This window comes from Gouania willdenowi, chromosome 6 (assembly GCF_900634775.1).
Source record: "Gouania willdenowi chromosome 6, fGouWil2.1, whole genome shotgun sequence".
NCBI lineage: Eukaryota > Metazoa > Chordata > Actinopteri > Blenniiformes > Gobiesocidae > Gouania > Gouania willdenowi.
The window spans coordinates 35,489,583-35,502,287 of NC_041049.1; the positions used below are offsets into that span (position 1 = coordinate 35,489,583).

The 12,705-nt window shown below is 40.4% G+C and overlaps 1 protein-coding gene across 2 annotated transcripts in view; it reads left to right on the top strand.

Annotated features, from left to right (window-relative positions):
* The window catches only part of reln (reelin), a 316,389-nt gene that overhangs the window by 228,095 nt on the left and 75,589 nt on the right, over positions 1–12,705 (top strand). For both annotated transcript variants that reach the window (XM_028448258.1, XM_028448259.1), the window contains exons 23-34: positions 3,397–3,534; positions 3,654–3,840; positions 4,700–4,905; positions 5,119–5,290; positions 5,372–5,578; positions 5,654–5,889; positions 6,339–6,496; positions 6,577–6,784; positions 6,875–6,951; positions 8,300–8,458; positions 8,539–8,733; positions 8,817–9,090. In XM_028448258.1, the coding sequence (XP_028304059.1) occupies positions 3,397–3,534; positions 3,654–3,840; positions 4,700–4,905; positions 5,119–5,290; positions 5,372–5,578; positions 5,654–5,889; positions 6,339–6,496; positions 6,577–6,784; positions 6,875–6,951; positions 8,300–8,458; positions 8,539–8,733; positions 8,817–9,090 (2,217 nt within the window). The remainder of the gene's footprint in view (positions 1–3,396; positions 3,535–3,653; positions 3,841–4,699; positions 4,906–5,118; positions 5,291–5,371; positions 5,579–5,653; positions 5,890–6,338; positions 6,497–6,576; positions 6,785–6,874; positions 6,952–8,299; positions 8,459–8,538; positions 8,734–8,816; positions 9,091–12,705) is intronic.

The window sequence follows — 12,705 nt, forward strand, 5'->3', positions numbered from 1 at the left end:
GAACAGCTCTTATTCACCACACTAACACACAAGGGAGAGCATGAGTAGCACCAAAAATACTTCCCCGTGGAAACACCCTTCTCAACACTATAAGTTATTGGGTGGATTATGAACCTGAAAACATGAGCACCACAAGCCGCTATTTTTTTTAATTGCGTCATCTCTTTCACATACAGCTGCTACATCATGCTTTCTTGTTCTCCCTCATTCTGGTCATCAGACAGCATTTCTGATTCTGTAACTGTGCATAGACTTGGTGCTGTTAAGGACTCTGCTTTATTTGTAGATGAATCTGGGAATTCATCTATCTCTACTTCTTTGCTGGTAGATGGCCTACTGATTTCCTGCTGTAGCTGCCTAAATTAGAATAATAACAGTTTGCTACAACCTGTAGCAACGATTATGAACTGAAAACTCAACTAAAGCTAACTATGCTAAGCTAACCCACCAACACACAGACTTGGCTAAGAGCTAACGCTAACCACTCCATATAAGAAATAGATCAAGTAAAAAGATTGAAAGAACATGTCTTACTATCATAAAGGCACAGAGAGCCACCAATTTCTTTATGGTCAGATTTAATACTTGTATCACTGTTATCCATCCCAACTTGTGAAACGCATTTTTTTAAAATTATATTTCACGTGTTCAGAAGACAAAGCGGGTCCCATTAGTCTAATGTAGCTATTGAGATTATTACACCTAAATATCCTGAATGATTAAATCATTAGCTTGATCTGGTTAATTATAGGAAATCAGAAAGATATATTTATCAACCATAACTTAATGTAGCTCATTGTCAAATATGAAATAAACAAGATTCATCAGCAGTAGAAACACTATTGGAGTTTTTCGTTTTTTTTTTTTTTTTTAGAAAATAATTTCATTTCAAGTTAGGAAAGAAATAAATTGCATACAATAACATTAATAGAATAATCCACATGCGCAAATAAATTCCATAAAATATCAGCTCATGAGCTTTTTGAGTCAGCAGCTATTGTAGCCTTTTTTAATGCGTCTAGTGTTGATGTATTCAGGCTTATTTGTGTTAGTAAAGAACCTGTTTACACTAAGTTGTAATTTTTTTTATTTATTGACAGCTTTTATTTATCGTAATTTTTATCATTATCGATATTTCCAGAAATTATCGGGATAATTTTTTTTTTTAGTCAATATCGCCCATCCCTAGCGTCTAGCTTGTTAAGCAGGTGAGCAGTTGGCTAATTTATGCCCAGCTGTGTGGCGTTGAGACAGGCTACTTCACAACAGAGACAAATAAATGCATTTATTTATGTGTTACCTGGCTGGTGGACAGGGGAGGAGGTGTGTTTCGGGCTGCAGCTGTGCACTGTCTGCTGCTACAACGCGCCTCCGTTTGTGTGCGCACAGCGCGTTCACGTTGACAGATGTGTTCGCGGGTGGGGTGGGGGTGGAGGGAATATTAATTGTGGCATTATTATCACATGCTTTTAATCAACAAGCATTTACAGAGGATCATGTAAGCAAGGACCACAAAAAACAAAAAAAAAAGAAAGGGCACTTGCTTGATCCAGATGGCAAAGGGCAGGTGCTTTAGCACCACCTAGTGTCTACCTGGGCACACCACTGTATGTGTGTGTGTATATATATACACACACACACATTTTAATTAGATTTTATTTTGACAAAGGGTGAGAGCTAACAAGCTATGCTTCTTTTCACTCCTTTTCGAATATGTCATAATTTTTTTATTTTTTATGCTTCATTATTATTTTGCTTCCTCCAATTCTTCATTTTTTATATTATGTTGTGCTAATAATTTGTTAAAAAGCAATCAAGAAGCCTTGTACTATTTGCACATTCGGAATAACAAATAAAAGTGAGTAAACATACCTGCTTTTAGGCAAAACGGGCTGGCTAGTTGACAACTTTCAACAAGTCTTTCAACCGTTCTGTCTTATCTTGATGCTTTAGTGTTTGTTTTTTGTCTATAAAACGCCAATAGCAGGCCCGGTGAAACCTGTAGTTTGTTGGGACATCAGAGACCGGTTTGTCCAGGAAAGCAACATGTTGATTAGCAATAGCTAGCCCTGTAGTGTTCAATGTTTTGAGCCATTCTTTCAGGCAGTGCTTGATTTTTTTTCCCATCGGACGTTGGTGAAGGGCTGCGGACCTTCCCCACCATATTTTCCAACATGTAAAATGCACTTTATGGGTGTTAATTGAGCTTGATCGCCGCTATCAGGTGAAGCTGCGCTGCTTATTTTCCTCCATGTTCACATATGCATAGTCTAATTGCCTTGATTTTGGCTGTGACCTCCAAACATTCTCAATGCTGATTGGTTGAAAATCGAGTTGTCTATGACTCAATGTGCAGTCAATATAGTGTGCAAATAAATTACACATTTCTCATTAACTGCAGGATAATGCATGGAGAACTTTTTGCTTGGGTACCTTTTATTAAGTTGAACATAGCGAGCAAAAAATAAAGTAGTGCCCCGTTTGGTGGAACGAAACTGAACGATGCAGCTCACGTACAGCAGCCTAATAGATTATTCTTGAAAAAGTGCTAAATATTTGGAATGCGGCCAAAACAGTGGTGCGCTCTGTAGCCCGGAAAATATGGTTTATTTGTGATATTCTCCGTGATATTGCCTCTCTCCGCGAGATGTTAAAGGAGCATAGGGCAGGATTTGTGAAAAAATGACTTAATCCGCAGGAGAAGAAAATCCACAGTTCTGTGGATAATTTTTTTTCAGATACTTATTTTTAATTAAGTTTGCTTTGCTTTTCATTTAATGTGTCCTCAACGATGTTGAAACAACTAGGTACCTCCACACCTTTCCACTTCAGTTTAGTTTAAAACATTTTGATTTAGAATTTGGTGCACTCATTCAAAGCCACATCTAGGTTGCAATCTTCGCATTCTGGGGCGGATTCACAAAAGGTTTAGGGTTAATAAAACGTGTGCAAACTTCAGCCCACGCACTAATAAAGAGTACAAAGCCCAAGGAATCAGGTGTGCGCCGCTGCTGCGCTTCCAAATGCACCCTCAATCCATTTAGCACGTTTCCCTCTGATGAATATTTAAAGTAGGCGGATCTTCCAGGGGGAGTAAAAATATGGGAGGAGTAAATGCGAATAAATTAATGCCGGGGATGCAAAGCAATTCATGACATTTTGAAGTGTTTCCCGTGATAGTTTTAGTACTAGAAAATGCCACAACTGAGAAGGAGGTGCAAACACACATGCAGACATCATTGCTTCCGTAAATGTGGACAGAAAACACAATGGAGATGGAAAAAAATTTAAGGAAGCCACTGGATTACCAGCCTTTATTTCAGATCTTTGTGAACCCAGCCCTCTGTGTCTACTGTGTCTACAAAACTTTGTTTGGATATGTATGTGTTTGTTCAGGTCCAGTGCAACAAGATTCCGCTGGATCCAAAACTACTACGAAGAGCAGGATGAGTGGGCATTGGACGACATCTACATCGGCCAGCAGTGTCCAAACATGTGCCATGGACATGGCTGGTGTGACCACGGGCACTGCAGGTCAGTCTGTCCACACACACACACACACAGACAAAAACCTGCATACACATATTCTGCTATTTGCGAATGTGTACTCATGGATGCTTGAAGTGGGTACAAGCTGTGGTCTTCTCTTGAAGGTGTGACGAGGGATTTTCTGAAGCAGACTGTCAGACCTCTTCCACCCTCTCCTCCAGCATGCTTTCTGACTTTGAGTCCCAGAATGCCCTGCTAGGCACGTGGCAGGATGTTATAGGAGGAGAGGTGGTCACACCTGACATGGGCTGTGGAGTGGTCTCTTCTGGATCGTCCCTTTACTTCAACAAGGTAGAAGAGAACCAATGACCATTTTTGCCTTTGAAAAATTCTTAGCTGTAATTAAAACTTTCCAAACATCAACTCATGACTTGTTTTTATCAATGAATGTGAAAATATTACTACCATTTTAAAAATGAAAATATTTACACCATTTCAACATTTAGAGGGCTTTTAGAGGTGGACCCAAAAGCAGGACTTTTAATCCATAATCTATGTATCAAAGGTAAGGATAATCCATGTTATTGTGCAGAAAAAAGAATATTTCATTGGTGTATTCCTTTCAAATTGTCCCTCCTCTGCTCCATTCTCCCTACATAGCTGATTTTGCTCTTACCGATGCCATTAAAGGCTGAATCCTGACGGAACCCGTCCGGTGCCGTCCAATCTGTAGTGTCAGCTGTGCTCTGGTGATAAACAGTTGATGCGTGTTCCCGCACGCTACCCTAACCACCGTGGTGTCGCTATTGAGTCTGATTTCGAGATCCTGCCCTATGCTCCTTTAAGTATGTTTTAAAAGAAGTTAAGTAATTTCTTACATTTCTGCACCCAACCGTTACTGGTTAAATTATTATTTATTGTTTTAAAATGATCAAAGAACATTGTGAAACTACAAAAAATGAAATGACCAGACAACAATCAAATGCATTATATCATAGTTGACCAAGCAGAATAAATGTAATGCACCGAGCCAAAACAGCTTTGAATGCCGGTTATTATCTCAGAGCATCGCCAGAAGAAGAACTAGCCACCTGCTGCTTATGTGGACCAAAGTGAACCATGGTATGGCATAGGAGACAGTGAACAATTCCTCCATTATACAATCGTAAAGAGTTCTGTTTTTTTTCTCTCTTTTTTTTTTTTCGGACAGGCCGGTTTGAGGCAGCTCGTTAGCTGGGACCTGGATACAGAATGGGCGGAGTTTGTGCAGTTTTACCTGCGTGTGGGAGGAGACTGGCCGGAGTGTAACCAGGCTGACAGCAGGGAGGAGGGGGTCCTGCTGCAATACAGCAATGATGGTGGCATTAGTTGGGGTCTGATTGCGGAGATGTACTTCACTGACTTTACCAAACCTCGGTAAGACCCTCTTTGGCAAAGAAGATATGTTACTTCTTTATGAACAGATTGCTTTTTAGTCGGATTTTCATGATAAAAGAGCTATGGTGTCAATCAACATTTTTAATTCTTTTTTTTGTGACTTTTCATAATGGTATGAGATGTTCATTTGTTTGGGATAGTCTGTTTATAATTCAGATGTGGTTGTTCATGTGTTTACTATGTTTTTCCTAGCTTTGTCCATTATGAGCTTCCCCTGCCCTCCAAAACGCCCTCAACCAGGTTTCGTTGGTGGCAGCCTCTTCATTCAGGAGAGGGCTATGACCAGTGGGCCATTGATGATGTCATAATTTTGTCTGAGAGGGAGAAACACATTGTTCCCATGGCCAATCCAACTCTACCACAGGTCAGTTAGAGATAAGATATGATGAGATGTTAGATTGTTTCTCCCAATGATTCAAATTCATGCCGTCTCCCACTCAAACAGAATTTCTATGAGAAGCCAGCCTTTGACTACCCTCTGAACCAGATGAGTGTGTGGCTGATGCTGGGTAATGAAGGCATGGAAAGAGAGAGCAATAATAGCTTCTGCACACTGACTCCCTCATCCATGGTGTTTGGGCGCTCTGATGGCGATAGGGTGGCAGTAACCAGAGACCTTGCCCTGCACCCAGGTTACACACTTCAGTTTAAGGTTGGTAGAAGAAGATTTTTAAAGTAAATATTAAATCGGTTCCAAACTACACATTCCTATAATTTCTCAAATTAGTTAAACATTGGCTGTGAGGCCGAGTTCAGCCCGTCTGCACCAGTCCTGCTGCAGTACTCCCATGATGCTGGTCGTACCTGGTTCCTGGTCAGAGAGGGTTGTTACCCAGGGAGCCCAGGGTCTGGGATCTGTGAGGGCAGCGGTCGGGAACTTCGAGAGCCCACTATCTACAATACTGGAAGTTATGAAGAGTGGATCAGGATCACAGTGGTCATATCACGCAAGGTGGCAGCAAGGTAGCCATTGCCCTTACTGAAGAAAAAATAGTCCATATATATATTAAGTGTAAATAAAGTTAGATACAACTTTGAATGTTGTAAAGAAGACTTGGCCTTCACATAATTGAGCTGTTGATCCAACATGTGACCCTGTCACAAAAATAATAGTTTCACTTTTAGTGCGTGCCACCACAACTTCCTCATTCTTTTAGTGCTGCAGGGTTTTGGCTAAGGTGATAGATCACATTGAAATGCATCACTTTGCAGTCACCACCAGGAAGCGCCACAACACGTGCAGCATCAACTAAATTTGTGTCACGCAGCACATAAACATTATGTAGTGGCATGTAAAATATGCATAAATTGTTTTTCCAAGCATGCAGAATTAATCAAAGTCCATTTCATGTCATTGTCACAAGCTTTTAAAAACTGAGCTGATTGACTGATCAATAACATCTTTTTTACAGCAAAACCAGATTTCGCTGGTTTCAGGAGAGCAGTTTGTACAGGGATGCCCCAGCATTTGCCATAGATGGGGTCTACATCTCAGAGCCTTGTCCTAATCACTGCGGAGGGCACGGTGATTGCATCTCTGGGGTCTGTTTCTGTGACATGGGATACACAGGTGGGCCTTCAGAAACAGAAAATGAAAAACACCTTTGAGATGGTTGATTTTCATTCATTTACATTTAATGGATGTTATAGTGGAGCAGGACAGTTGTGTCCCATTGGTGGCGAGTCCTACGGAGCTGACGGAGGGATTTGAAGGAAAGCTGAGCCCTCTCTGGCAGAGACTGAGTGGGGGGCAGATTGGAGGGGGCTGTGGGATCATCAGTGAGGGAAAAGCCTTATACTTCAACAGCGCTGGCAGGAGAGAAGCACGCACTGCGCCTCTGGATACCTCAAACACCCGGTGAGTGGAACTCTCATAAACTTCTCATTTATTGGTCTCGAAGCAGTAGCTGAATGGGTCCAAACTATTGTTCTTTGTGTTTTAACACAGCTTGGTTCAGTTCTACATCCGAATCGGGAGCAAGAGCTTAGGACCTACTTGCACCAGGCCTCAGTCCCGCAATGAAGGTAGTGTTGAAACTACAGTAGCAAAATGAGAGAATAGAAACGCTTGTGCTTATTTTGAGGCCATCTTCTGGTTACATGTGGAACTGCTGAAACTTAAGCAGTATGAATCTGCTTAATTAATTATTATAAAGAGAGAAATATTCCCCTTGACACTAAATTATCTTTTTTTGTATGTTCAAAAAAAGGTTACATTTGTACATCTTAAAGTATAAAAGTATGCAACATATTCAACTTAAAAATCAGAAAGCTCACACGTTCTGACTTTACAGGGCCCAGTGTTTTAAGTGGTCCGGTATGCAATTGTACGCAGTGCAGGTACTGTGTTGCAGGGGGGTGCAGCGTATGTCTGTGCGTGTCTTTCGAACTTGATGCGGCCCAGCTTAAACCTGTTTATGCATCTGAACACTAGGAATGTGTCTTACATCTCAGACAGGGTCCGGTGCAGATTGCGAAAACACCTTCTTCCATGGAGCAAAGTCCGTTTTCTTTTCCCTTATGCTGTCCCCCAACTGGACTGCACTGCAAAATCTCTTTACCACTCCTGATATTTAGGGACACACCTACAACAGTGCAGGGGGCAAAACGCTACTCTGAGAAATCAGGTGCTGTGTTTAAAATGTGACACAAAGCTGGGATTTAGGTCATCGAAATAGTATGTGAATGTGTTCGGCTGGTCAATACTGAGTTTTCAAACCATTAATATATTTTCAGATAAAAGGTCAGATAATATTGCTCGCATGGGTTTGGGAGTTTGGGAAAACAGAGGCCAGGCCTAGTTGTATTTATTTTATATATTAATTTATTTGATAGAGACAAGTGTGAACAATCAACATGTACCACACAACAACATTTATAGCCAAGGCTACTTTGCAATGTCCATCCCTAGAAGGGCTTTTCAAATGCACACAGAAAATACATTTACAGTAACATTAATTCTGACATCACACAAAGGAAGTGCATTCGAGTACCATCTAAAAATTATTGTACACTTGGTCTCTTTTTAAAACACTCTTTAGTTCATTGATTCTAAAGCTGTACAAGTTGCCTTGGCTGTTCTTGTGATCTTTTTGACATGACTTTCAAACAATAAATGGGAGTCCAAGATTAGGCCCATAATCTTATGTTTAAATGGAACTCATCACTTTATGTTTTTAAGGAGCTTTTATTTTATATCTTATCGGAGACAACCTACTTGTTGAGGCCCTTTGCTGTAGTAAATGTAAAGGTTAAGTACATTTCCACAGATGATCAGGATTACTTTTTCATGCTTTAGTCAGAACACAGTTGGTTACACTTTTTGCTGTCCAATATATTCATTATCAAACGTGCACCTGTTTCGGGGTTTCAGGTGTGATTGTTCAATTTTCTACCAACAACGGTGTGGAGTGGCAATTCCTAAGGGAGCTTGACTTTAGCTCCTTCCTGGAGCCTCAGGTGGTCACCATCGAGCTTCCTTCTGCATCAAAAACTCCCAACACAGTGTTTAGATGGTGGCAGCCACAACAAGGTAAGCACAAGGTAAAACAACTAAAAAAAAAGTTTTATACAGCTTTATTAGTCACTGGTATTGTTTTGTTGCTTCTGCAGGTAAATACTCGGCGCAGTGGGCTCTGGACGATGTGCTCATTGGGGTGAACGACAGCTCCAGAACAGGTTTCCATGACAAATTTGATGGCAGTACCCCTCTGAGGCACAACTGGTATCGAATTCAGAGCGGGGAGGTGACTGTTGATTGTTTGTCCCTCGACACAGTGCTCACTTTTAACTCTGAGGCCATTGATAGTAAGTTACACAAACACACACAAATGTAAAATAACATATTGTGATGATGCTAAAATTATACTTTTATGGCACATTTCCTGCAGAGAAGCCCCGGTATGCTGAAACCTGGGATTTCGAGGTATCAGGTTCATCCTTCCTGCAGTTTGAGCTCAGCATGGGCTGCAGCAAGTCCACATCCTTCTCCCATGGCGTCCGCTTGGAATACTCTACAGACTGTGGTCGTCACTGGTCTCTTATTACGTCAGAGTGTGTGCCCCCAGCCATTGGCTGTGCCAGTTACACTCAGAGCTCCATCTATACCTCCACCCAGTACAAACACTGGAGAAGGATCACAGTCTACCTGCCCAGTGCTGCTAAGTAAGGGCATTGTCTTCTGTGGAATGGATTAAACAACTTTCAGTAGTTCTTGTGTCATCTGGTGTCACTTAGGCCGGCGGTGGCATAACGGTTAAGGGGGTGGTCTTGAAATAGAAGGGTCACTGGTTTGAGTGACCAATCCCTAACTGTTTGTTGTGTTGGACATCACTTTGGATGAAAGCATCTTCTACAGAATTCTGTAGAATTCACCAAGTGTTGGATCGTTCACAATTTAATAGGGAACGCAAGCTAGGTTTAGATTGTCGTGATGTGTTGTTGCAATAGTAATGCTGCAGTGGGCTGCAAGGACAACATGGCATCCTAATTAATGGACTCCATGTAAACTGCGGTTTTGGATGAATAAGCAGAGATGGAGGCTAGCTGGTAAATATATGTTACTGCCAATCTGCTTCCATTTGGTCGTCTCTCTACTTATGTGTTGCTAATAGTGGTAGTCAAAACATGTTGAAATTTCTCTACAGAGATCTTGGCCGTCATTCTGCACACACCCAACACAGCATAACATGGATGGCTGTTCATCATAGGAATGGGATCCACACAAGGTTCCTGCTGCTTAACAGAAGGTTTTCCTTGCCGCCATGATGAATTCATGTTGGGTGTGGGATACATATGTATGTGTATATACGTATATATGCATATGTGTGTATCCATAAAATGAAGAGTCCGTCCTTAAGACTGCTCTACTGTAAAGTGTCTTGAGATACCATTGGTTATGATTTGGCGCTATACAAATAAAAGATTGATTGATTGATTCATCATCCTTGCATGAAAATGGGTACAAATCTGAGTGCACATTGTGTTGTGTTGTACAACAGGACCAATGTGGGACTCATGAAACATTCGTATCTGACCAATCCCAGCGTACAAAATGAATGGCTGTTGATAAATGTGGTGGCTGAATTTGATTGTCATTAACATGTTACGCCCTCAAATATTCTAGGTTCGGAGGCCCCGCCTACTGAGATCAAACAAACATTTGCAAGGAAATAAACGTTTCTGAGATGAAAATAAGCATTCTCACAGCTGAGGTGAAGAAGAACAATGATGGGCTTTTCGGTAGTGTGAAAACTGGAAATTAAGGAACTCATTTAAATGCTCTGTGGAAGAGAAAAACAGAGGCAGTGAACAGCGTTTCCATATTGGACCGGACTCAGGCTGAGGTTTGAATTAAATTCTCAATAACGGCAAATTATGGTTTAAATGTTACTCATCCACAGCCTACAAGCATAATGCCATACTATCAGGATGGACGCACACCCTCCCCGGTGCGCGCTGTGCAGTGATCAAACCTCATATCTGGGCAGAGATCCTGAAGTGACACACATAAATATGTTTATTGGCCCAAGTTTTAAAATATTATTATTTTATTTTAATATTCCATTTTGATTCGAATATGCGTCTGCTTATGTTGAAAGAACAGCTGAGGCTTGTTTAATACATTATTTTCAGAGTCAGTCAAATTATGCTGTGCTGCGGCATAAATTTACACACTCAGGTTTACATCCACAAGGTCAGACCAGACATGAGATCTGATTGTAGCGTACACTCGTCAGAATTTATTAATAACGAAGCTTGTGTGAATTTGGTCAAATGCACGTCGTATGCTCAGATCTAAGCGTACGAGCGGTTAATAAATGAGGGCCCTTGAGTGTACGTTATTTGTTTGCTGTGGCTTTATATCTGTCCTGCTTAAGGTAGTTTTGGCCAGAAGTGACCAGCCCTGACTGGGAAAGAGAGAGTTCTGTAATTTACCATATCATAAATCAGCCAAATCCCAGAGATGCAACAGAGGCTTTTCCACATTTTGACTAGGACTTCAGTGGTGTTGTTACTCTGCTGTAGAGCAGCCTGATATGGCTTTGTAACATCGGTTGAAGCAATGGTGGAGTAGTTACATAATTTGTAAATTGATCATTTGTTTGAATACCAGTTGTATTATTCTGTGGAAACTATTAGCAAGGCAAGATACAGTGTACTGGCATTGCTTGTCATTAATGTGTGACAATTGTTTTCTGTAACAAATGTGACACGCTATGGAAAATCTAGGAACATATTGATATGAGTGGAATGGAGAAAAAGGACATAAACTTGCAAAATATGCTAGTTGAAGTTATAAAGAAAGCATTCAATGCTTCAAATAACAGTATCAAACGTTTTAAAATGGTAAACTTTGTGTTTGAAAACGATGCCGAGCGTCTCCCTTGTTCAGGGGTGTGGAATTTCAACAAGCTGATTAACACAGTGGCTTTCTTTGGCTCTTCACTCACTCTTGCAGTGTTGGGGAAGTTACTCAAAAAAAGTAATTCATTGCGAGTTACTCATTACTTCCGTAAATTGTAGTGAGATAGCTTTACTAGGTACAGCATTTGAAAAGCAACTTCACTACTTATTAAATTTCATTCCCGTTTCTTTATTGACCATGTAGATACATCGACAAACATCATAGTCATATTGGTTACATTTTAACCTACGTTGATTAATCTGTAACATGCCAAAATCGACCCAATTAATTGGTCATACGATTAACTAGTCAGGCTCTGGTAAATTCACTGTTTAGTTTAGTCCTTCCACCAGGAATGAAGTCAGTAGGCTACTAGAGTGTGTGTGCTATTACAGCTACGCCATAAGAGCAGACTATACACATGAAAATAAGGGGAACTAAGAAAAGTGCATTACTATAGAATAATAAATTAGTTTTCTTATCAATATTCTAAGTGTAGTATGTTACTTTATTTCGTTACCCAAAAAAGTTATATTGTTACTAGTGGTGAGACTCGATTAAAAAATGTATTTAATTATTAGAGACTTTGTAATTAATTAATCTCAATTAATCACCAAACAATATTTGACACGAGAAGCAATGTTTTTCAATTTAAAGGGGACATATCATGCTAAATCACCTTTTTTAGCCCTTAAATGCATTTTATTGTATATTTAGAGTGTTTAGACGTACAGAAAAGTTCAAATTAATCTCTTCAGGTGCTCCGTTGATATCTTTATATTCTGTTTTGGTCATATTATTCAGTTTCGATTTTTTGATTCGCTATTACATTTTTTGAACGATGACGTCACAGTATTTGCAGCGGAACTGCCAAATTAGGACATCGACTCCAGGCCCAACACTTCGAGCAAGCCGCCATTTTTATTTCTCCCTTTTATTTTGTAGTCCAAGCTCAAGGATGCAGAAGTTACGAGAGGAGAAATCATTATGTTCGGTTGTTGGATGTAGTAACCAACACGCTTCATTACACCATCTCCCAGCATCAGAACCTTTTCAAAGTGCCTGGTTGAGTTTTATTTTTTACGGAAATGTACCCACATCTGTGGGTAAGGTCATTTTTGTGTGCGCGAAGCACTTCAAGGATGACTGCTTCATCAACCTCCGCCAGTATAAAGAAGGATTTGCAGAAAGACTTTGTCAGATTGAGGGTTCAATTCCTTCTATCTTTGGAGACGACGAACAGAGCACTTCGGTAAGCTGTAAATAACGCTAAAAAGTGTGATGATAAGCAGTTGCACCGTCTTCATATGTTAGCGCTGTGTGCTCGTTTTAGATCCTTGATGATATGGCCTACGTGATTTAATTTAAGTCTA